This window comes from Siniperca chuatsi, linkage group LG1 (assembly GCF_020085105.1).
Source record: "Siniperca chuatsi isolate FFG_IHB_CAS linkage group LG1, ASM2008510v1, whole genome shotgun sequence".
Taxonomy (NCBI): domain Eukaryota; kingdom Metazoa; phylum Chordata; class Actinopteri; order Centrarchiformes; family Sinipercidae; genus Siniperca; species Siniperca chuatsi.
The window spans coordinates 3,771,912-3,797,789 of record NC_058042.1 but is presented as its reverse complement, the minus strand read 5'-3'; the positions used below and the strand labels follow the sequence as shown (position 1 = coordinate 3,797,789).

Sequence of the window (25,878 nt, the reverse complement as noted above, 5' to 3'; positions counted from 1 at the left end):
AAACTGCTCTGCCCTCATCTGACTGTTTGCGGAACCAGATACACCACAGCTCCTTTTCCGGTTGGACCATAAATTACGGGGACTTCCGTTGGTGCTTTTACTTGCTGGATAACGATGGCTTTCCCAGAGTTTACATCGGAATAATTGAAACTTAAATAATCAGCCCATAACACGAGCACATCCAAAGTATGTACACAGTTACTATGATTATTAAAACGATTGATAAAATCGTTTGTGAGTCACGATGTTTGCTAACCAAAGCCACTTAGCTAGCTAACCATTGCTAACGTAAAAGTTGGTTGCTGGAAGAAACATGGTTACCGTTACGTTAGCTTTGGCGCATTATAAAAAAGAAAGTGCATTTAGCTAACACTTAGCATCATTTTGTGATTAATAATCAAGAGGTACAACATCCACAGTTCAATAAATGGGGATGTCCTGCAATTTAAGTCTATCCAAACAGCTTACAGCTAACATAGTAGAGCGGCTGTCTTGATTGTTGTTGGCCAGAAATGTATTTGCCCTGCGTTAACTAGAAGTCACACGGACAGGAGACAGCTTCTTAAAGATGATATATTAATATAATTTAATACAGTAACAGGTGGAAAGAGTGCTAACCCTAGATACGTTGTTGTAATACAACCTAGCTAAATTAAACCGCATTACAAGTTAAAAGTAAAACAAGTTACAAGTAAAATTAAATAAACAATATCAACAATTAGATTTAACATCGAGGAGGCCAGCAGTGTGCATCCTAATATTGCATTTAATGTATTCAATATGCATGCACCCTAACTACTAACCCCTCTGCAGCTCTCCAAAGCTATTACCATTATTATACACGGTTTTTATTGTCTAATTTGAACATTTTTCATAGTGAAATTAACTCAGTTCTGAGAGTGTTTCTCGTTGATATAGCAGGCTCTTTCATACATACATTTATAATGAATGCACATGATAATTGAAGTGTTCTATACTTACGCTTAATGGGACAGTTCACCCTAAAATCTCTTACCTGTAGTGCTGTAATGCATTTGAAAAACTCAACAGCGACGTCTCCTTCCAGAAATCATGACCCGGTTACTCAAGGATGTATTTTTTTTTGGCACTTTGAGCATCACAAGCCGAGCACCATATAGTCCCATTATATTCAAAAGACATCTCTACGGCCGATATCTCCAAAACTCGGCAACTCACACCAAAACAATCTAGATGGATAAATAGCACTACAGGTAAGAGGGGGAAAATATATATTTTTGATTTTGGGGTGAACTGTCCCTTTAATTGCAGATCATTATTACTACCTCTACTTTTTGCACCTTTTAGCTGTGTGGGGAAGGAATGATGTGCTGATGTGTTTTGCCTTTAACTATAATTACACTGACTCATTACAGAACAATAGAAAACACCTGGTCAGTATCTGTACTCTGTAGGGTCTATAGGTCTTTATCGCAGCAGAAATGTTGACTTGTAATAGTAGGAAAAGCGCCGGTGTAATTAATAGCATTAACAATTCCACTGAAGTGTCTCAGTAAGCCAACTATGTCAGCCACCATGCACAATACCAGAGCCCTGGCGCTGGTAAACCTAAATGGAATGCAATCATCATTAACGTTACTAATTACAACTGTGCTTTTCCTGCTATGACAAGTCAAAATGTCTTGTGAAAAGGCCTATTCCTGCTGTTTAGATAACTGTATACCCTTCATGTTACCTGTCTTGACTGAAAAAAAAAGAAGCTCAGGGGCTTAGCTTTAGTGTCAACTTGATAGTGAAGAAAACAGTGAAATATTACTGTTTTATTGCTTTTGTACTGCCAACACTGTTCTTTTTTCTCTTACATTTTGTACATTAACTGCACTTGAGAACTTTTTATAAGTAATGTACCTTTTATACACTTGGTAATTTAAGGGCTCTACATAAGCAATTGAGACTGTAACAACAGAATACCTAACAGAATAAAATGGCAGACTAAAAAGAAAAACAATGTCTAGCAAATGAAATAGAATAGAGCATAGATTTGACATTGCAGATATAAAAACAGGTCAAAGTTTATTTAAAGGCAATGACATGATATAAAATAAAAAGTGTTTAGGTGAGTCTCACACCTTCTGGTAGTTTGTGGCAAATACTTTATGTGCAGCATAGTGGTTGAAAGTAACTACATCTTGTTTACTCGCTTTTTATTTTTCTGTCCAGGTTGATGGCCAGTCTAGCTCCTCCCGTCCCGTCTGCTCTCGTCTCATTTCTTTCCACGGTGCTTCCCCGCGGCTTCGCCGTGGGGCCTTCCCGGCTCTGCGAGGGCAGGCTGGGGCTGTGGTGGGTCGGCCGCTCGCTGGAGGCTGGATCCCTGTTGGGGAGGGAGGGAGACACAGAGTGGGCCTCGAAGTATCACACTGACCTGATGACTCACAGCCGAGATGGTGAATTCACGATGAACTCTGAGTCCAAAACAGGTCAGACCAACAGCACAGAGGCAGAAAAGGTAAATTGATTAGTAATCTTTGTTCATTTTGATTGTAAATTTGAACATTTCTTTCATTTAGAAATAAACTTGAAATTAAATTATTTGATTTGATTCTACTTAATATGGTATATTGAACTATTCAAAAAAGTGTGTTTGAATATAGTTTTGTACCTATCTTCTTAGTTTTGAAAGCTTATCTATTCAGTTCAGTTCAGATCTTTTTTGTCCCGCAAGATGAATTTCTTTTTGCAGCAAGGCAGCATAAAACACATAAAAAATCTAAAACATAAACACAGTAAAGACACAATAAGACAATTGAAGACAGTGCTGTAACTGTATATACAATACAATAGAAAGTGCATGTGATAAGACAAAGGAAAAACTGCACCAATAAGAACAGGGATAAGATAAAGTGCTAAGCTATGCGGGGAACCAAGAAGTAGCTTATGGTATATTGCACATGGGATAAATTAAATTTCTAACCTGTTGCACCTAATTTTTGGGCCAGATGGTGTGATGTCAAATTTCTTAAAGAGATGATGGTCCAGATTGGCTAAAATGGATTTAGCTTTCTGTGTGATTTACCGGCTAAATATTATGAAACACTAATGATTGTACTTGCCATCTTGACAATGTTGCCCAGTTTATTCCTGTTTCACACATTTAAATTCCCAAACCAACAAATCACTGAGAAAGTCAGGACTGATTCTAAGATGGATCTGTAAACAAGACTAAGGGCACAAATATGGTCCACCAAGTACGCAAACGCAGATACTTCAAGCTACGCAAGGTCGCGTCGATGCATTCTGGAGTGTGTCGCCTTAAAATCTTAACGCAACGCATAGCTCAAAACAACCACGCTAACCAGTTCGATGAAGCTCTAGCTGAACATGTCCTTATCATGGATGTATTAAGGAAAACTGTAGGCATCTGCATATTTATGACACTTCGTCACCTCTTCATTCAGACAAGAATGCAATTGAAAACGTAGATGCTGTGACCATGGAAATGCTCTGATTAGCTTTATATCACCCCCTTGAGGACGGACATTTTTTACCTCCAAGAGAGCGCACGTTGAGTATGTTCACCGGTGTGTTGCGCGTTTGTGCATGTTGGGCCAGTTGTTGCCATTTGCGTTTGCGTACTTGCACGGGCCATGTTTGTGCCCTAAGAGTCTGTACCAGTAGCGTGGCAACATGCTCACAAAGAAATTACTCAAGAACTAACAGCCATGCTAGCAGCTCTGTGAGACTGTACTTAGCCACACTGGCGCTTTGTGCTAAATGCTAACATACTCACAATGACAATGCTAACATGCTAATGTTAAGAAGGTATAATGTAAACCACGTTTACCATTTTAGTTTAGCGTGTTAGCATGCTAAACTATGCTAATAGTTAGTACTAAACACAAAGTCCTGAGTACTGAAGCTGATAGTAAAATCATTAGTTTTGCAAGTATTTAGTCATAAACCAAAGTATTGGACAAATAGAAACTTTGACCTGATGATGGTGTTAGATGAAAAGTCAGAGGATCACCAAAGTTATTACAATTCATCCTTAGGAGGACATGAATGTCTGAACCAAATTTCATGGCAATCCATCCAATAATTATCAAGACATTTCACTCAAAACCACAAATTTCAGCCTAAATTTAGTAGGATTCATCATCTGGGGACCATGAATGTCTGTACAAAATTTCTGGCAATCCCCTCAATAGTTGGGAGAGATATTTCAGTCTGGACCAAAGTGGTGGACCGATCCACTGACATTGCCATCCATAGAGCCATTCAGCTAGCATCACTAAAAACACCATCAACCTCCTGACAACATTAAACCATTTAAACTCCCAAGAAATTATAGTCTTTGTTGCCCATTCTTACATATATTGCTGCAGTGTTCATTTTAAAACTCAATTTAATTATTCACTTACTGTATTTATGTCTGAACACTTGTGTTTTTGCCTGTAAACTCATAACTCAAACACTGCTGTGTTTCTCCATGATGGAGCTTACACTCTGTGGCCCATTAAGCTCATGTTTTAGTGCTATCTTAGGTGCTGTCATCATGATTGCATATGATAATTGAGTTTTTCTCTGCATGCTTAACTTAACTGCATAATTACCTGTAATTGTGCACCTTTCAGGAATCTGAGAATGAACGATGTACCGGTAGTCAAATTTAGCCTGGACGGGAACCTACTAATTATCATATGTTTGGGCCTGAATCATGGCTGAACCTGAACAAGCATCAAGTTATCCATAATCAGTACTGCAGTACAAAAACACACAGCAGTGAGCGCTGTGCAACAAAGATGTTGTCCTTATGAAAATAAACATACAAATTCCAACTGTAAAATCTGTTTTATTACCATTTATCTAGTTTCGTGCTGGTGTTTGTCCCATTTAGATTCAAAATGTCTCAACAGAAGCCTTGACAAGAAAGAAGCCTTGCAATAATGATTCAGTTTCCTATTCAAAAGGCAGTAGTTAAGTATCAATATACCAGACATGAATCCACCCTGGCTGACTGATGCAAAGACATCTCAATGTTCAGCCTTGAGGTTCTTCATCACTTTACATTTACCAGCAGCAACTTCTTCTATTTGGTTGCAGACAGAAGGAGTGGAGTAAATGCAAGCCTCTCTGCTTAATTAAGAGCTGACCCTGTGGGAAGATAATGAATCAGTCCTTGTAATTTCCACCAAGCTTTCTACAGAAGAAAACATGAGGGGAAAGAGTCAGAGCAGCTTCACAGATAAAATGATGTACTAATGATAATTTGCAAGTGCACTGCAATCAGTACACATTCAAAGCTCAACCTACCTATCAGTTCATTTTTGTACTAAGTGGGACATGGACAGTAATCATCATTATTATGAACATTAATATAAAAGTGCATATTGTTTTCAGGTAGACATTCTCAATGTGGAAAATACTTTTAGTAGATAGATATTGAACATCTGGGGCCATATTCACAAAACATCCCAAGGCAAAAAGTAGTTCTTAAGTAATTCACAAAGCCTTTTAGTGCTAAAAGCAGACCCTAAGTCTGAGAAAAGTTAGAAGTGGTCCAGACTCAGTAAGTCAGTAAGACCTACTCACAGTCTGTAATGTGCTGCAGGTAATGTGTCTCATCGTGTCAGTGTTTTGTAAAAAAAACAATGATGAAGTTTTAAAACCATATTTGGATGGCAGCTAGTTAATCAGGATCCAATCAGCTCACCAACAAATCCAAACAGTTGTTGGGATTTACAATGGTTAAAGGGGCAGCAAATTGTGTAGGTGCAATCAGTTAATTATGGCTTTCAGAATTATCAAAGATAATCATAAATAATAGCTTTAATGAATAATGTCCTCGGGGGCACCAATCCCTTTAAACAAGAGAAATTATAGCCAATCAACTGATTGACTCTCATATAATATACTAAACTATCAGTTTGGAACTGATTAATAATTAAATTAATAACAATAACCAAAATTACCATTAATAGCTAGTAGTAGTAGTTGAAGGATTTGGAGTTCAACATAGAAGACGTTGGCAAATTATTCACTCTTGTGCATACCTGCCAACACTCTCGTTTTTCCCAGGTTCTCCCGTATTTCAAGGCCATCTCCCGGCACCCTCCCGTTTTGTTGTTTCTCCCGTGAAACTCCCGTAATTTGCATGGCCCTCAAATTTCTGAATAATCGTCATACACAGATCCAAGTTTTGGATGTCTTTCTGACATCACCCAAGTCGCCAGATAGTCTATGAAACACAATCCACACACTACATACAATTTCAACCTATCTGTCACCGCACAACCCGATCCAAAGGGCGTGTTCTCCTTACAGTTAGCTCGGCACTAACTTCCCTAGTTGCTTCGTAAAGTTAGCTGGCAGACTTTGTGTAGTAGCCGTGGGCGCTAACTAAGCTTTGTTGCAGAAATCTTACGCAGGCTCTTGCAGCGCTGTATTTAGATCAGAGGGAGAGTTCAGTTCTGCTGTGTGTCTTCTGGCTAGCAGGCCACACACTGAGAGGGAGACAGCCACAGCTGTCTGTTGCAGTGAAGAATTCCTGGAGAGAGAGCTTGCTTACTCTCGGTTAGCTGTGAGCTAACCAGAAATCGTAAGACAAAGGCAGGCCCTCGTGTTGCGTCATAATACTTTGTTCTTTCATCAGTGGATCTGTGTCAAGCAGACCACGGCGAGGTTCAGCGCAGAGAGAGGAGAAAAGAGAAAGAACAATAGCCGCTGATCCTTTTGACCTGATGACATCACAGGCCACAGGTCAGACTGACCAATGGTAGCTGGAGCCTTGGTGAGTTCACAGGTGTCTCTGGAGGATTGTGGGAAAATGAGTTCAATGGCTCATTTTCATAACGAAAAGTTCATATTTTACTTTGTTCCTCATGCTTCCCTCATCCTGTGTGTTGATAAATATTTTATTTCTCATTCACTGATCAGTCACCTGTCAAACAATCACTGTAGACATAGCAAGTAGGTTGATGAAACATGACGTCATCCATAGCGACCAGGTCAACCCCGCCCCTTCTCTTAGCTTAGGAGTTCTCTCAGCTCCTTACTAGAAGTTGCTCTCAGCAGCTTTGTGAACAGGTCTTCAGTGGAACTTAAAGCATTAAAATACATTTTGTAATGTAAACTCCTATGTTGTGTTTTGTAGGCGCTGTTGGAGATAGCAGCAAATAAAGAAGCTTTACTACAAAGCGCTGTCTGGATCAAGTAAGTTGACTTTTGTCAAGTCCCGGACTTAGTTCCTTCATTTTTTTTTTTTTTTACAGTCCACCAACATTTATCAGGATGGAGACAGGCCATCTTTGTCTAACCAAAGATAAATGGAAACTAAGAACTAACAAGCGTAAGAGTCTACAGCCATGCTAGCGGCTCTGTGAGGCTGTAATTAGCCACAGTTTCATGACATTTCATGGCAATCAGTTTAATAGTTGCTGAGATATTTCAGTCTGGACCAAAGTGGTGGACTATCCTAGACACCTAAAAAAATAACATCATAAAAGACAGAAGTTGTATGACATTATTCAAGGTGCAAACATCAATGGATTACATGATAAAACATAAAACAATGCATCCAGATATCCACATTATATCTGGCATGCAGTATTTAACCTTCACCTTGAAGGTAGTTTGACAGTTCATTATAATTATGGCACCAGCATACAGAAAACAATCTTTATCTATCTTGGTCTTGAAACTGTAAAGATTTAAGGATGCTTAAATGAATTAATTAATTAATCTTAGAAATGCTTGTCTCACCATTTGAAACTGACCTCATACCTTACTGAAGAGCATCCCTTCCCCTTAACAGTTCTTCCTTCTCTTCCTCCATATTTGAGGGTTTTACCATATTGAGCAGTGTTATGTTGTGTCAACACTATGGTTTGTGTGTCGTCTGCACTTTCTTCTACTGCTGGCTGTGTATAATATGTAGTGCCAACACTTTCTCCTGCTCCAGGCTGTGTACTGTACTGTGTCCTGTTTAAAAACTGGCCTCTCTCTCAGAGAGTGAAACTGCCACCAAGTCTCCTGTGATGAGCCACAGAGGACAGTAGTTGCTTTTATGGCAGCTCCCCAAACAAACAGTTATTTATCCTAATTATCATATAGCCCATACTTCCACATCACATTTAACTGCATTATATGAACTTTGTAGGTCTTTTATGTTCTACGTCTCTTTAATCTCCGACTGTGTTTCATACATATATTAGCATAGACACCCACAGGGATGACACTTGGCATCATCCTCATGAAACTGTTTTCCCTTCATGTCAGAGCCCATTCAATGCAAGAGATTAGATGCAAATAAGCATGTAGTGCAGTGCAACACATTTAGATTCAGTATAACATCTGTCTGTTTGCATCCATTTGTGTTTATTTCCGCCAGATTTGCCTGCCAGGTGCGAAGCCGAGTCCAGCAGAATGTGGCAGTGCAGTGTGCCTGTGGAGGTGTGTGTGTGGGCCGGTGTGTGGATGTGTGTCTACGTGTGTGTCGGGACATCCAGCCAGGAGCAGAGCTGCTGTTGTATGGAGACGCTGTGGGAAAAAGTCCGACAACAGACAAACCTGACGCACAGGACAACTCCGCTGGACATACAGGTAATGGCTGCAGACAGGCAGATAGATCAGTTGGTTAAGTTTGTAGTCACACTAAAGCCTAAGGCAGAATTAAATAATTCATTAATTATGGTGGGATTGGGTTCATTTTGCCAGCTTTGGGTTTGTTTGTTTTTTTAAAGATTATTTTTTCAGGCTTTTTTGCATTTATAAGACAAGGACAGCTGAAGAGAGACAGGAAAGGGGGGGGGGGGTGACATGCAGCAAGAACATGATGCGTGCGCTCTATCAGGTGAGCTACCAGGGTGCCTCATACAGTTTTATTAAAAGAAAAAACTAATCCAATATATAATTCATTTTCAAAAATCTCTTTAAGTTGCTCTAAAAAAAACACTAAATTGATTTTGGACTCTTCTTAAAATGAAATGAGAGCCCACATTTTCATTGGTTGTTGTATATCATCCATTAAAGTAACTTGCTTGTCTATTTAGCTGGTATTCAGGACGTGACTGCAGGCTTGATAGTTTATTTTCAAATGCGAATCGACATTAATAAGGTCTTCTTCACTCGATATTGTAACTAGCTACATCGAGTTACAACGGATGGAGAGTCACCGATCATTGGGTTCCTTAATTTTAATGTGGGCTCACAACTAAGGCTGTCCAATAATTCAGTGTTATCGTTTAACTTTATCTCATCTAACTATTATCACCCTTATAATTAAATGATAAAATTCTACTCAGGATGTAATGGTTCAGAGTTTTCTCATGTCACAATGAATACTGAAAAATTAAATATTACTAACATCTCTCAAAGCTTGCAATCTTAAATACTTGGTATTAATTATAGGATTTTGATCTTGATAAACCCTGAAGAAAATTGACTTAAAGCAGCATTAGACAGTTTTTGGCCACTAGTGGCAGAACTGCACAACAAGCTAAAATCACACACATTTGACATATTATGGCCCTGTAAAGTTGACATTTACACGTTCAGCACACACAGAGCAACATTATCATTCATTTCGAGTCATGTTTCTGGCCACATGATGAATGTAAGTCCAATATTCTCTCTCTTTTAGCTCTGTTTTGGTCTCTACCAACTCCTGAGGGAATATCTGGCTCTGTAACTGCTAAATTCTCCACTATGTTCACCAGCCAATAGCTAACTGTGTCTGTCTGTTGTTTGGTGCTGGGCAGGCACAGTGTGTTTATCTTTTGCTGATACATCTGTCTGCTTCTGCTGGAAATAAGGTTGATGAGAGTGAACCATACAGTAAACGTGCAAAAGCAAAACAATGGGCTGAAAGACGCTAAAAAGCTCAGTAGAGTGGAAGGTAAACTGCAGAGTCTGGTGATAATTCTCTGTGGGTTCGTCACTACGAGTGACCCCTTTTACATTATACATAATTATACATTTAATTCATTGTTAATATAAAAATATTCATTAATACAGCTTTAAAATGATGAACATGAGTTTATCGTTTCACCCCATTAGTTTGAATACTTTAATGAATATTATTTATATTGAGACAGTGTTGTAGTAATTAAATCAATGTTAATTAAATCCATCATTGTCCACCGTTTCTCACAGTCAGTATTTACTGATTTTATTATTGCATTAATGAAGTCAATAATGACAATGTATAAACCCTTCATTTAAGTATTACAGTAAAGTGATATATGGCCCTGATTAATGTCAGACTCTGGTTGGTGCTGCTTCATATTCATTCATTCTCTCCACCTGGAGGAGCTAGAGGGACATTTAACTCCAGTGGATTTCAGTGGACTCAACAACAACAACTGACCCCAGAAAACCTCATTTACCATCCAGTGTTATAATTACAGTGTCAGTTATAGTTAAATGAAATGTTCTGCATGTCAACACAAAGGTCTCAGTAGATGGATGAGCATCGACTTCACTGATCAGCTCAATGCTAAAAGCAGTTAGTTTCAGTTGAGAGCTTTGTGAGGAAAAACCTTTCTAGTCAACTGAAATCCTCTCAAAATGAGGATGAAAGCGGGAGAATCATTTCTGGCGAACACAAAGTGCATCAGTTAAATGAAAACACCACGCAAGAAAACAAAATCATTAAAGCATATTTGTTATGTAAGAATAATATGCTCTCCAGTTCTGCTAATCCTTTATTTTTTATGGCTCGTGGAACAGTTATGTGCTGTTATTGACGGGACATTAAGGAGGACCTTCATGCAGAAAATACCCAGCAGCAACAGACTGTGGCTGTACTGTGGATATCTTATTAAACTCTTGCTCTTGTAGAGTGCTGATTTAAAAAGATTGAGCCTATAAATCATGAATGCATCTCCAAAACAATTATGAATACTAAATGGAAGATAATAAGATAAGAGACAATTGATCCCTGCTGGGAAATTACATTGTTGTGGTAGCAAATATTCATTAGTTTCAAAGGGAAAAAAGAAAGCTGTAATATAGGCAAGAAATACAATAACAAGTAGATAAAATAAGCTTTAAAATTAATAAATAATAATAATAATAGAATAAAACAAAACCAATCCATGAAATAGAATATAAACAAGTAGAAATCACAGGGAACACACCGTAACCACATGTTATTATTTGTCCTAAATATTGTACACATATATGAATAAACAGTATAATAATGGATAAATATAAGTATTTATAAATCAGTCAGGGAAGGTAACTAAATGCATTTCCTTAAGTACTTAAGTACAATATTTGTTCCATTTTATGCTACTTTATACTTCATTCATTTTAAAGTAGTACTTTTTATTTAAAAGGTACAAGGTAATTTATTTATCATTACAACACAAGGTTGTATAATGAAATGAAATGCCATAGCAAGGGTTAACCATTTAACAGATGTTATTACTAGTTACTTTGCATTTTTACATTTTAAAATCTTTCGTGAGCATAGAAATATACTGTTTTACAGTACATTACTAGCCAGTTAGTATATAAAGTGTTTACAATAATAGCTAAAACTCTATGAGTAATGAGTGTTTTTACTTTTGATACTTTTACTTAGAAATAGTTTGACATTTTTGGAAATAAGCTTATTCGCTCTCGTGGATGAGTTGGATGAGCAGTTTGATACCGCTCTCTTGTCTGTATGGAAAAAATGAGGCTACCGCCAGTCAGGGAAGGTAACTAAATGCATTTCCTTATGTACTTAAGTACAATATTTGCAGCCAGTTTACACTTTGTTCTTATACAGACTAAACAAACAAGATGTAACGTGTTAATCAGTGAGCTTTAGCGGTGCTGGTAGGTGGATTTTGTTTCCTTTGGACAGAGCCTTAACTTAAAACTTAAAAATACTAGTTAGTTGAATGGCAACAAAGTGATAATACATAACTGTTTCATACTGATTACAGTCATTATGCTATGCTAAGCTAATTGTCTGTAGTTTCATGTTAGCATAGCATACAGACATGAGAGTGGTGTCGATCTGCTCATCTAACACTCGGCAGGAAAGCAAAGAAGCCTATATCCCAAAATGTCCAAATATTCATTCAAGTCAAATTTAGAATGCAGGACTTTTACTTTTAATGTTGTTGTTTTTTTACATTGTGGTATTGCTGCTTTTATTTGCTACTTTTATTTGAATAAGGATCTGAATACTTCCTCTACTATAACAACAGCATTGTACAGACTGCAACTAATGACTATTTTGAATATAATTTAATGTTTCGAGTATTGTTTGATTGACCATTTAATTGTTTAATCTTTAAAATGCCAAAAACTTTTAAAAATGCCCATCACAAATGATCAGAGCCCAAGGCGGTGTCCTCCAATTACTTGTTTTGTCCGACCAAGAGTCCAGAACCCAAAAATATTCAGTTTACAAAGATGTAAAACAGAAAAGTAGCAAATCCTCACATTAGAGAGGCTGGAACCAGAGAATGTGATTTCAATAATTAATCATTTATCAAAATTGTTGCAGATGCATTTTCTGCATTTTTCAACTAACCATTTCACACTGTAATCTTTTTTGTTGAACAGATAAAAAGGAGGAACACAAAAAAGACCCAGAGACCGTAGTTACCAACATATCAATCATTCATGAGGAGACAGAGGACAAACAGGCGAGAGCACAGGAGGAAGAGGAGGAACAACAGCACAGAAACCGGCGCAGATGCATCAAGAGAAGTCACCCAAACACACACGTGAGGAGAAGGAGAGTCGAGAAAATCCACACAGACAGAACAGCTAACACATCCAAAAATAGTATCACAACAGCAGATGGACACACAGACAGTACAGGCAGTGTCCCAGCTGCTGTGGACAGTCAGGTACACTGTAAATCTGCAGTCAGACAGACAGACTCCCGAGACTTCTCTGCACCTCCTCCTGTCCGCAGCAGCTCCCGCCTGGCTGCTAAACCACGACGCGTTCACTGTCTGACCAGCCGGGTGAAGCAACCCCCTGCCCCCCCCGACCCGCCCAAACAGACAGAGGGACAGAGCCCGAGCTCTACTGAGGGCGCCAAGTCTGTCACAGAAAAGGTGGTTTCCATGAAGAAGTCGCACCCGGGTCCTGGGGCTATTGCAGCAGCGTATGTATCCGGGGCGGCTCTTACGTGGCATCCGGAGATAAGAGAGAGGCGCTACAGGTGTTCCAGCTGTGGCAAAAAGTTCTTCCAGATCGGTCACTTAAAGAAACACCAGTTCAGTCACACAGACAAGAAACCCTTCAGCTGCCAAGACTGTGGGAAAAACTACACCTCTGCAGAAAGCTTCAGAGCCCATCAGGTAGGCGGTGTGATTGAATGATTGAGTAGATAATCTCAAAGAAAGAATATTTATTTCTGTCTTTCTTTCTTTCCTTTTTTACCTACCACTTTTCTGTCAAGAGTTCAAAAGGGTCCCTTAAATTGTAAAAATGTAAAAAGACAATGACACAAATGCAACACAAATATATTTAAATCGAGATAAGAAAAATAGGACTAACATATACAAATTCAGCCTATGAAAAAAGTCTGTAGTTTAATAAACTATACTGAACTATAATAGAAATTTAATTCAAGAGTAACCTAACACGAGGTTGAAAAGCAGAAGTTTTAAGTGTGACCACAGCCAGCATCACTGGTTGGGTGTGGTTAGAAGTGTGCTTCACCACACCCAACAGTGATGGAGTACACCTGTGACATCACTGCAGCAAGGTGAGAAGTTAAACCACTGGAGGTCAGCAACAAGATTTTCAGGGGGTGTTAAGTTACTCTTTAAAGGGACAGTTCACCCCCCAAAATCAAAAATACATATTGTTCCTCTTACCTGTAGCGCTGTTTATCCATCTAGATTGTTTTGTTGTGAGTTGGCGAGTTTTGGAGATATCGGCCGTAGAGATGTCTGCCTTTTTTGAATATAATGGGACTATATGGCGCTAGGCTCGTGGGCCTCAAAGTGCCAAAAAAAAACTCAACAGCAACGTCTCTTTCCAGAAATCATGACCCGGTTACTGAAGATAATCCGCAGGTTTGTTGTGAGCAGTTTCATGTAGGAACTATTTTATTTCTACCGATAGTTCCTACATGAAACTGCTCACAACAATATGTATTTTTGATTTTGGGGTGAACTGTCCCTTTAAGAAGTCAAAAGATGCTCTTCTGTTCATCGTGAAATTAACTTTTTAAACACAGTTTTTATTATTATTTAAGTTTTTAAACACAGGTGCATTTACAATTAGAACCCGATTTATTGTGGATATTTGACACTGATATCACTATTTGAGAGTTTGACAGTATATCGGCCACTGTTTCTTCTTCTTTTTTTACATAAACACATAAATGAGTAATAAAATCTTTATTTTTCAGCAATGGTGCAAAATATCGACTCCACAAAGCAGCCTTTCCTCTTAGATTCTGGTGACTGACGCCAAAAGCTGATGTTTACCGTTGAAGCATTTTCTGCTGTCAGAGTTGTTATCTTCTTTGCTCTGTTATCCACAGAGATAAAAAAAAAAAAACCCTCGATAACTAAATGGCCTCAGAAAAACAAGATACATCACCAGTGGCTTTTTTTAAACAGTGGATGTGTGGGCACGGGGAGTTTTTCCTTTACTGACTGCTCCCTTGATGGCCACGAGCTTAGTCATCATACAGAGAAGCAATTTACTCTTCCCATTGAATAGAAACAATAGCAGTAGTAATGATACATTTTATTTCAAGTAATAATGGTGTTGTTTCTAGATGAGTCACCGCGGAGAGCGTCCGTTCTCCTGTCCTCACTGCGAGAAGACCTACGGCCTGAAGCGGGATCTGAAGGAGCACATGGTCCTGCACACCGGAGAAAAACCTTACGTCTGCGAGCACTGTGGCAAGGCGTTCGCACGCCGCCCCTCCCTACGCATCCACCGCCTCCTTCACTGCAGCAGAATGATTTACACACAGCCTCCTAAGGTAGGTAGGCATTTTTTCTCTGCACGGATAAAGGTTCCCTGTAGAGTTTTAGACCTCTAGTAGCTCTCGGGAGATGTTTCGTGAGTGGATCCCCGTTTTGTTTATCTCGTGCACGCGCATGCGTGGACGCACATGTGATACACGGTCCTACCAATGGTTCGCATTATTCCACTGATCTACAGGTGGAGGTAACACGCCAAGAACGCAGCAATGCACCAGTAAAGGCAGGGAGGAAGAAGAGTGCGTGCTAGCAAACATGGATGTAAACAATGCTGGATTTCAAATACTTAAAAAATCTGCTTTGCAAATGTTGTGTGAGGAATGATACTCAACACATTTGTTAGAGCTCAAGAAAACACACACTGCATTGCACTGAATGTAAACATAGCTTTTGTTTGATTACGAGAAAAATCCACAGGGCCCCTTTAAGTGCTTGTTCATTCGTCTGCGGTGACATTTTCAAATTATTGCTGTTTTAATAAGGAGGAGTGGGCAGCTTAATTGATTAATTTTTCACTCATGTACAGTATTTCTCCTGAAATCGGAAATCGCCAAGGAGAAATAGTTTTAAATTGTTGCTGCTGCTGCTTCACCTTCCCCTCAGCTATTTCAGACTTTAAGACTTAAAAAAGTTGTGTTTTCTGCACCGTTCAGCCCAATTTTTTTCTCCCCGAACAGCGGTTTGAACTCAAAGTATTTAGAAAGAGGGAAAAGACATTTGCTGCATTTGATTTTGCTTTTCTCTCTCAGGTGCAGTGTACAGTCTGCCCCAAACTGCTGGCTAACAGCGGCTCTCTGAGGAACCACATGAAGCTCCACACGGGGGAAAAACCTCACATCTGTCAGCACTGTGGGAAGTGCTTCAGTCAGAAAGGTAATGCCAGAGGCCCGAGCCTGATCCTGGAGCTGCAACAGCTGTTTAACAGTCAGGTGTGCTCCGTTTGAAAATGCTGCTGTGGCCAGATGTTTTTCTGTCAGCAGACCTTGTTAAAGGCCAGCAGGTTGCACACACCTCCTGACTGATACCAGTAGACTAAGTAATATTGATGAGTAAATGATGAAACAACAAAGCTCAACATATGTCAAAATGTGGTCTTGATATATATAAAAAAAAAAATCTAATTAAATTGTTAGATTCTGAATGCACCTGCTCCACAAACCACTCGACCACTTTTTCGTGTTGAGAAATGTTAAATAAAATTCTTTATTCAGCAAAAATGAGCAGATGAGCAAAACAAAAATGGTGATAACCCAAAGCTGTTAAATGTTAGACATTGAAAGTAGGAAAAAGGTGTCCTCTCCCTCTGGCCTTCTTCAAGATCAACAATCATAGTAAGACACAGGCATTGGTATGTTATATAGGCCACATCCCAGCTACACATATGATTAGATAATCATGTTCCGCCATTAGGGGGAAAAAACCAATCAAGAGGCCTTCAGCGAATCAAAACTTTAAACAAACAGTGCTAGGAGCTACAGCCAATCAAATTACTTCAAACAAAAGGACAAGAACCACTATGTGTCATACCACATATAGAGATTTAAATTTTACATTAAATCTTTTGGTTAAGTATACAATAAATGTTAAAAATTAAAAACATTTTGAATCTAATAGATATACAGAGAAAGTTAAACATCAGCTCTAGATGAACATCATAAACAACTTTCTCTAAATATCCTATAAATACAGGTGCATTACAGAAAGCACTTCAAGTCATAATCTACTGTATATTTAATCCATGAGGGGACAAAGTTCTCAGACGGTGAATCCAATAATGTTCCCTCCTGGAAAGTAAAACCTCCATGTTACCTCCTCTTAGGGGGAGTGCGACCTTCTCGGTCCCAATATATCTCAGAGGGGAAAAAGGGTGATTGAATTCAACAAAATGTGCTGACAAAATGTTGACATTGAACAGCTGGTGATTATCCAACTAACTTCAGCCTGGTGTCTGACCTGCAGTGCAGCCGTGAGTTTTCCTCTCATATCACCACCTGACTGTGACTGTCTCGACTGTCTCAAACTCAAAAGGTTTTCTTTGCCCCGACATTGCCATGTGTCTCTTGTCTAAACAGTTGACTCTCGTTTTGTTTTTGCTTTACTGTCAAAAACATCACATTAGGTTTGAGTTATTCATACATATAGTTTCCTCTGCACTTATAATGTCATCTGTTGTGTTTAAAGCTCCTCTCCTGCGTAAGCTACAAACAGTCTCCTGTCTGTAACTTTTGAAGGACAAAGTAACACAGTCTTCCTTCTCAGCAATAAAACACATCCTTGCTCAGTTCATTGCTCAGTTCATTGTTTGTACCAGTTACAGCTTTACTTGGTATTGTATGATCAGTAGCTTATGGTGGCTAATGTTAGCAAACTTTAGATATTCCCCTGGAAGTGACATTACTGAGTCTGTTCGCTGAGTTTATGAGTCTTCTCTACTCGGGCTACAGTTACTGACAATGTATCATGTCACAGATAAACATTTCAAAAAGGTAAAGGAATAAACAAACCTCACAAAGAGACATGTTTGTTGTTTCCTGCTTGTGGTCTCATCACACTCTGTCTGGTCGCCTATTGATGATGTCTTCAAAGCAACTGACTCAAGAGAATCCTGGGAAATAAAAGGAAAATAAATCTGCCATTATGATGTTAATGCTACTTGAGGCTACAGTGGCAGCTGTTCAGCAAAAGTCACACGGTCTGGCATTAAAGGAATACGCCAACGTTTCAGAAACACCAGGTGTAACATGATTGATATCAATTTCTTCTCTGTGCGTGCAGAGAGAATCAAGGACATGTTTAGCTTAGCTAAGCACCAGTGTTGCCAACTTAGCGACTTTCTTACTAGATTTGGCAGCTTTTAAGAGCCTAACCTTTAGCAACTTTTTTTTTTAAAGAGCCTAGCCAATCATCAGCCAGAGAGCTGTGAATGTGCATGTATACGACCAATCACTAATACTCGTTGTTTGTGTGGGAAACTCCTTATGCTTTGTTTTTGTTCCACATGATTTAACTTTACTGATTAACTCGGCTCTTTTCTTTTCACAAAATTTCAGAGTTTACAACAGTTTGTTTATTCCGGTGTGTGAATTCTCTCTGTTAGAACTAGATAATGCATATAGATAAGATGAATAATAACTAATGACAAAGGTAGCGCCTTTTCAAGCAGACTTGAGCTATTTTCCATTGAAAATAGTTGGCAACGCTGCTCAGCACAAAGACTGAAAGCAGGAGAAACAGCTAGCCTCCACCAAAAGAGAAAAACACACCTTCAAACATCTCAAAAGATCTCTTTGTTTACACGTTGTATCTTGTCAGCTAATCCTTCGGAGATGCCGGACACCAGGACTAGCTGTTTTGGGCCATAAGTAGCTCCCATGCATAAGCTAACTGCTCATGAAGCAAACATCATCTGAATAAGACAGCTTTGGAGTTGTTAAAATGCAAGAGGCCACCTTTGACAGCGCTATGCTAGCTGTTTCCTCTTGCCCCCTAAGCTAATTACATCCCAGAGCTGCCTCTTTACCGAACACACAAAAATGAAATTTATATTGATCTTCTCATCTGACCTTCAGTAAGAAGTAAACATATTTTCCCAATGTCAAAGTCTTCCTTTAATTGTGAAAGACAGAACACATCATTGTGTTGTGATCATATTGATGAGATGACTTGATTATTTTCAACAAGAGACTATTACACAGTTGTTTTTGTAACACTGGGAGGATGTCTTCAGCTGTGATCAATTCCTGCAATTTATGTTTTCATTTGTCAAAGTGACAACATCAATTTTGTGAGAGAACGTAATCTTCACACATTATTGGACAAATTCATATTCACTTCCACAATCTCCCCCATCGACAAGTATAATCTCTGACTGTCTCTATCTCTGTCTTCCAGTCTAACTCTCTAACTGTCTGTCTGTGCTTCTCTCAGGGAACCTCGAGTGCCATCTGAGAATTCACAACGGAGACAAGCCGTATCCTTGCTCCGAGTGTGACCAGAGTTTCTCCCAGAAACCAGAACTCCGTCGGCACATGTTTTCCCACACCGGCGGAGGTTTCCTCTGTAGCTACTGTGGGAAATCGCTGAGGGACCCGCACAGCTTAAAGTCCCATGAGAGACTGCACACTGGAGAAAGGCCCCATCGCTGCCCTATCTGTGGAAAAGGTCAGAACATAATATCAAAATTTTAAAGTCAAATACAATTGTGGAAAAAAAAATCAAGGGAGGAAACAGGCCGGGGACAAGTCCTCTAATCTCTCCTAGATAACTAATTCTATGTGGAATTTTTCCTCCATTTTCTCCCCATTTGTGATGCCCAGTTCCCTCTGCACTGCAGTCCTTATCACTGGGACTGAAGCAGCTTAACGCAACGTCTTTTTTTATACTACGACAAGGACGAAACAAAGTCAGAAAGTTTTAAATTCCACACATAGTGGTTTTAAACCTGCATTCACTGATTTTTTTTTTGGCCACTTGTGTTTGTGCAGCAGAACCAGAGATATTGTCTTTTACTCCACGCATTCTTCTTCCTTGTCAAAACCTGGCGCCTACATTACCCACAGTGCAAGTCAACCGCCGACAGTTCGGTCGGAGATTCGGTTGTGTTATTCTAGTAGCAGCTAATGTAGCCTGCAGCAGAGATGCGCAGCGGGCTGCAGAGGTCTGGTGAGCTCACTTCTTTCTAACTCCACACCAACAGATTTGTTTCATTTTCAAACTTGTAGTCTTCAAGTGTCCTCAAGTGATGTCACTTGAGGACACTTGAAGACTGCAAGTTACTACATTTATCAGACTTCACACAGCTCCTTCGGGAGACACTGTCAGCACACATACATTTATACAATTTTTTTACACATATATGCAGTAGCACTCCCCAACACCTGGAAACACACTTTGAAGTGTAAAATCGGCAGAGTTCCCTTTAACATCAACGTCTGGCACACATTGTAGATTAACAATTTATTCAAAACGTCACTCAAAGATAGCTCATACCACATTTCATATTAAAAATAGAGAAAATCTTTAAAAATAGAGAAAATCAACACTTGTTAACCTCATATTGTTGAACAGACATTCAAAATAACATATTTAGCTATTTCATGTGTAAAATGTTAACATGTTTGACAATTATCATTAAAATAAGAGGATTATGCTGTTTACATAATACTCAGGAAGAAACTCAGGTAGACTCCTCCCTGAGGGCGGGGCCTAAGCAACACAGAGTAGCTTAAATTTCAGAGTTCTCAGACCATTTTCACAATTGAGAATGACTTCCGGATGGGAGCCGAAACGTCTTGATTCTGAAAACAGTGTCCAGATGACTGCGACTGAAACCTTTTCTACGATAGAACACTCCTGGACGAATGAGGGACTACACCGCCTTATTTTACATAATACTCTAATACTCTGTAATACTCTAATTGTGTTATTTTGTCAAAGAATAAGAAGAGCTTTTCAGAGTGAAGACTCAAACTGCAGCTGAAACAAAACAAATGAAAAAATGAGTCAATGAAAAAGCCAGTCAGAGGCGAGAAGCACACGCTGGCCAGCTTGTTGTCTCACTCAGTGGGCTGCAGATGTTCTGTCCTGCATACATGATTGAAAGCACAAACTGCTGATTACAAGGTTGTCCACATATACTTTTTATGAAGCGTTAGGAACTTTGTGTGCTGAGTTCAGTGGTTGCATTATTGATGAACTCGAACTTTTTTTAGACAGTTATAAGTGGCATTTTATCCCCCATGACTGGCTAACAGGCACAGGTGACCTGTTTTTCATTTTTTTTCTCCATTATTTTTGGGAAATGTGTTTACAGGAGTGAATTGGTATTTTTGGACAATCACTCACAGTTATAGGCAAGTTTCTTTATATTGCACAGTTCGTGCACTGAGGCTGTTTGAAAGTGCTTTACATACAATTTTACTTAAAGGACAAGTCTGGTGATGTTCTATGTTTTTCTTATTTTCAACAAATCCCATGAAAAGACCAAAACCAGCAGTGAACATATCCTACTAACAAGTGTTGTGTGTATATCACAGCCTGATGGATCTTCTTCCTCTGAGTCATAGAGCTCCATTGTTGTCCAGAAACTATTTAAAACACATCAGCGAGCCGCTCTGTTGCACTGGGTGACATGTTCCTTCGTCACCATGAACACACACACTGTAGTTTATTCTGACTCAGCCCCACACACACCGTCCTGCTGCCCCAAACACTCACTACAGCACCACATGTGGATTCATCCGCCGCTGAAAGTAGTCCCCCAATATTTCCTCCTGTTTGTCTGATAAAAACTACAGTGAGCGGTTGTTTGAGGAAATTACTGAGACTTTTTTTTTTTTTAAATGAAACTATATATTTGTGAGGTGTTTTTAAAGATTTACGTCTTCAGGAGGAACCAATGGGCTCGGAGCTGAGAGCCACAGACGGGGTTGGGAAGTCTGAGTATTAAGTATTAAGAGACAGACTAACACATTGTTGGTTTTGGTGTTTTCATGGGATTTGCTGACAATAAGAAAAATGTAGAACAACACCAGCCTTATCCTTTACATAAAAATAAAGAAAAACAAATGAGAGATGGTTTAAAAATCCTTACAACCTATAAGTTCTAACAACATGATAACCAGCTGTTTTGGTTCATAAATGTTGGCACTGTAATAAAGTGAAAATCAAATAGCAAACATGAGGTTAAGAAAACTGATGATGAAGCAAAGAGGTCTTTTATAGTCTTCTTTAACTTAATTGATGGCAGAAAATACAGAATACTGTTTTATCGACGGCTGTTTTTTTGCAGTTCAGATTTGATGGTGATTTTTTTCCTTCAGGCTACACCTTGGCCACCAAGCTGAGGAGACACATAAAGTCCTCTCACCTGATGGAGAAGCCGTACAGCTGCCACTGCGGCGCTTCATACACTGTGAGGCAAAGTCTGCTGAGGCACCAAGCTCAGCACAGGACTGAGGGAGGAGCTCAGCAGGAGGTGACGGAGTCGGAGGGAGGACACAGAGAGGAGGAGGCTGTGCAAGAGGCAGCGGCTTTAGGCTCCAGTCACCGAAAGCCAATCAGAGGCAGGCCCAAGAAGAACTCGCTCCCTCAAGGGGAAGGAGAGAAGGAGGAGGTTCAAGTGAAGCGGAAAAGGGGACGAGGAAAAGGGGAGGAAAAGGAGGCGAGGCAGGAAGGGAGGAAAGAGACATCGAAAGCAGAGAGGGGTGGAGATAGGGAGGCTTCAGGTGACATCCAACATGCCGTTGTCTACGTCCACGCAGACGACCTGTCCACTCCAAGCTCCGCCCCTCTGCTCCTCGCCTCGGAGACTTCGCTGCCTGCTGGGACGGAGCAGGAGCTGGTGGAGGTGGTGATATCCGAGGGCGCAGAGCAGTGCATTGTGGTCCACGGGCAGCAGACAGTAGGAGAGCTGCTGATCTTACAGGACGAGGGCAGCGGACTCTGCTCTGTGGCGCAGACAGTTGAGATAAACACAGTGTAGCCCAAAGTCCTGGTTCCTCAAACTGCCTGTGGTGGCTCCTACAGGACGGATGTTTCACTGAACCCAGAGTCCCAAAGTAAAGAGATCAGATCGTGTCATCTCTGTTAACTTTATGATGAAGTGTTTTTTTGTTGAACCCACCTTCCCTCCACCTACCTCGTCTACATTTTCTTCAGCTTATTATTATTTGCACACCCCAGATTGCCTTTGAACAACCTCTACAGAACAGATGTGAACTCATTAGATGTAATTAGCTGCTGGAGGCGAGAGTAATAACAGTAGCAACTGTGATGTTTCCCAGTCGACAAGTAGAGAAGAGCGAAAGAGTCCTACCCGTTACTGCTTAGATGCCAACATGTTTAGTTGCATTCAGGTCTACTTGCTGCTTCTGTAGAAACCGGTCTTTTTTTAGTTGTGGTTGTTGAACATCAGTGCACTGTTTGATTCTGAGTGGCTGACGCCCGAAGCTGACATTAACTGCTGATGCTTAAGATAAAACAAACACTTAAGCTGTCAGAGTCCATTGAAGTTGTTCTGGAAATATCTCAACATGACATGACGTCTTCTGCATTTAGCCACATTAGATATTCTCTGGAGTTAAACCAAATAAAACCTACTGTAGGTGTGCCTTTAATTAGATTACTTCTGTGTTGGGCTGTGAATCAAAATGTTTTTATGGTACTGACCAAGTATCCACAGCTCCTGCACACTGTCAACACTTTCACAGCTCTCGCAGCTATTGAATATATTCGCCGTACATGTTGACAGTGTGCAGGAGCTGAGTCTTTGTTTTGAACTATTGCTGTCTGTATACAGGTGTGCAGAAACATTTTTTCTGCACAACCGACAAAAAAAAAAAAGAGATGGACTGTCATTCAGAACCTCATATTAATACTTTATTCTGCATTCAAGAGTGAAACAAAACAGTAAAGCTGTGGGCCATAAAACTAATGCTCCGTAGAGCTGAGGGGGACTCCATAGTCGGGTGATAATTCTTTGTGGATTTGTCCCTACAAGCGACTACTTTTACATTGAACATAGAATTTGATCCACTGTTAATATGAAAACGTCAATTAGTGCAGCTTTAAAGGAGCAGTGTGGAGGATTTAGTGGCATCTAGCGGTGAAATTGCAGTTTGCAACCATTTGAATAACCATTTGGGCGAAAGGCCCAATCTAGATCCAGTGATAGGTTTGTCCGTTCTGCGCTACGCCTCTGTAGATATAAACGTCTTATTCTAAGGTAACGAAAACACAACGATTCTTATTTTCAGGCGATTAAACACTAATGAAAACATACTTATAAATATTATATTCCATTTCTGCCAATAGCTCCTCCTAAATGTTGCACACTGGACCGGAGCTTATTCGGCTAATACTGAACTGTTAAAAAACAAAACAAAAGCTGACTGTATAAAACTGCGTTACCCAATTAACCACATATCTAAAAATTTGGCTAATTCTTGTAGACTTTCAGGCAGCGACCAACCTGCCCCTCCTCCCTCTACCAGCAGGGAGTCCCTTCACATTTATGTGAATTGTGATCTGATTTCTTTTCTTTTTCTTTCACAGCAATCAAAAGGAACCAACAAGCAGTATTGATAAGAGTTGTACTGATAAAATGGTAATGATACCCATCCCTCTATGGCTCATTCAATTTCTGTTTTGTAAAATTGGCTTATTGAAAGGTTAGGCAGATTTCAGGGGGCGCTGATCGTGTAATTGTAACATCTCTGGTTCAAGTCCAGCCAAGGGACCTTTGTTGCATATAATCACTCATGTCTTATCCTTCATTTCCCATCGTCTCTCTGTTCTCTAATGAAGGCAGAAAAAATACCACCCCAGGTTGACTTAAAAAAACATGTCTTTTGAGCTTTTGCTGGTCTGTCAGAGTAGAATATGGTTTCTGTGCATTTCTTTTTTGACATGTAATTGTTAAACTTTGGTGGAAAATCACTGAAAAATGTACTGCTATCGTACTCCATTGGAGCTGCTGGAAATACACTATATGGCCATAAGTATATAGACAGACATCTCTGCATACTTTTGGGCTGTTTGGGCTAGACAGCTTGAAATCCTACTGCTACAGAATAGTGATATTTTAGACAATAGAAACTTTTCCCATATTTACAAACGTGTGCAACACCATTAATGTCATAGAGTAAAGTGTACACAGTTATCCCCATTCGCCCCTCTCTGTCTGACTGCAGGCTTCCCCCCCCCCCGAGTATGGCCTTTCGGGACAGCTATAAACACTTTTGCCTTCAGAAGGGGTCTGATGCATTTGTACAAAATAATTTGTTTCGAGCAAGCCCTGGCTTTTATGCCGATAGTTTTTATAATGAGATGTTCAATCACATGTCGGTGTAATTGTTTGGGTCTCCACATACTTCTGGCCATGTAATGAATCTCTGATCGAGTATACCACAGGAGTAAGAAATTCACATTCAAAAATGTGGCAAAAAAACTGCAATCCAATTGTTGTGGGGGGGGTTTTTCCAAGTAGTTTGTCGGTCTCCGGCCGGACGCAAACCCGAGGCATTGCAGTTTATGGTTGGTGCTTTAGAGCCTTAGACAACCAGGGTGAGGAAGCAGCCTCAGTGGACCAAACTCTGTTATAAATCTAATGTTGTTTACAGCTTCAGTGTCCCAAAGCACTCCCAGCTGTCCTCAGCTTCTGCCACTCACTGCCAACACTGTTAATGTTGCTGGGAGGTAGTCTACTGACCCACAAGGCACAGCCTCCCCTGTAAAACAGCTGTCTGGATCTTTTGTAGCATTTCTTATGACCTGAAAAAGTTTGTGAATAAAAATAAATTCCTACATAAAGATGACCTGTGCTTCCTCCTCTTTGTAGTTGACATTCTATTACTGAGCTTCTGTATTAGTTGATATTCAAAGACAGTGTTCCTCAAATGTTTTAATTAGCTTTATTCCCTTGGCAAGACACATTTTTTCCCATACTGGCTTTTGGACTTAAAAAAGGGATTTAAAACCTCTTTTGTAAGATATCACACATTCTTTAAGTTGATAGCCTTAGAGAAATTGCGTTGGCCCGTACTCAGGTTTCACTGCTTGTCCGTCTCTTTCTGTTTAACTCTGGCTGCCTGTTTATCTCCTTTCTATATTGTCTGCATGTCTCTCTCTCTCTTTCTCTGTTAACCTGTCTCCCTGCCTCGCTTTCTCTATTTCTCTCCATCAGAGCCGGAGATATGAATCACAGATCACCCCTCTCCTCACTCTCCAGGCTATTAAGTGGAAGAAAAAAAAAGAAAATGGAGAGTGTGGGGGCTTTTTCAGGCAGTTTCCGAGCTCCATTTTTAAGTAGTTGCTGCAGAGCTGTCAAACAGGATTCAGGCTGTTTTCCTAAACCGCTGCTGCAGCAGCAGCTCCGTGAAACTTCAGAGTGATTTAGCGCTGCAGTGGCTACGGGCTTCCCACTGTAATGCATCACCACAGT

General features: G+C 39.9%; 1 protein-coding gene across 4 annotated transcripts; it reads left to right on the top strand.

Annotated features, from left to right (window-relative positions):
• Window positions 1–22: 22 nt before the first annotated feature.
• Window positions 23–25,252, top strand: znf408 (zinc finger protein 408). 4 transcript variants are annotated; one of them, XM_044205373.1, is made up of 9 exons: window positions 23–186; window positions 2,200–2,485; window positions 7,130–7,188; window positions 8,366–8,577; window positions 12,541–13,289; window positions 14,726–14,935; window positions 15,686–15,809; window positions 18,864–19,097; window positions 21,758–25,252. In XM_044205373.1, the coding sequence occupies exons 2-9, from the start codon at window positions 2,204–2,206 to the stop codon at window positions 22,417–22,419; spliced, it is 2,532 nt and encodes an 843-aa protein (XP_044061308.1). In that variant the 5' UTR covers window positions 23–186; window positions 2,200–2,203; the 3' UTR covers window positions 22,420–25,252. The 4 variants fall into 4 exon arrangements, with proteins under 4 accessions (XP_044061308.1, XP_044061313.1, XP_044061322.1 ...); XM_044205378.1 differs by having other exon boundaries at window positions 2,200–2,488; window positions 7,133–7,188; XM_044205387.1 differs by lacking the exon at window positions 23–186 and adding an exon at window positions 1,170–1,232.
• The last annotated feature ends 626 nt before the right edge of the window (window positions 25,253–25,878 follow it).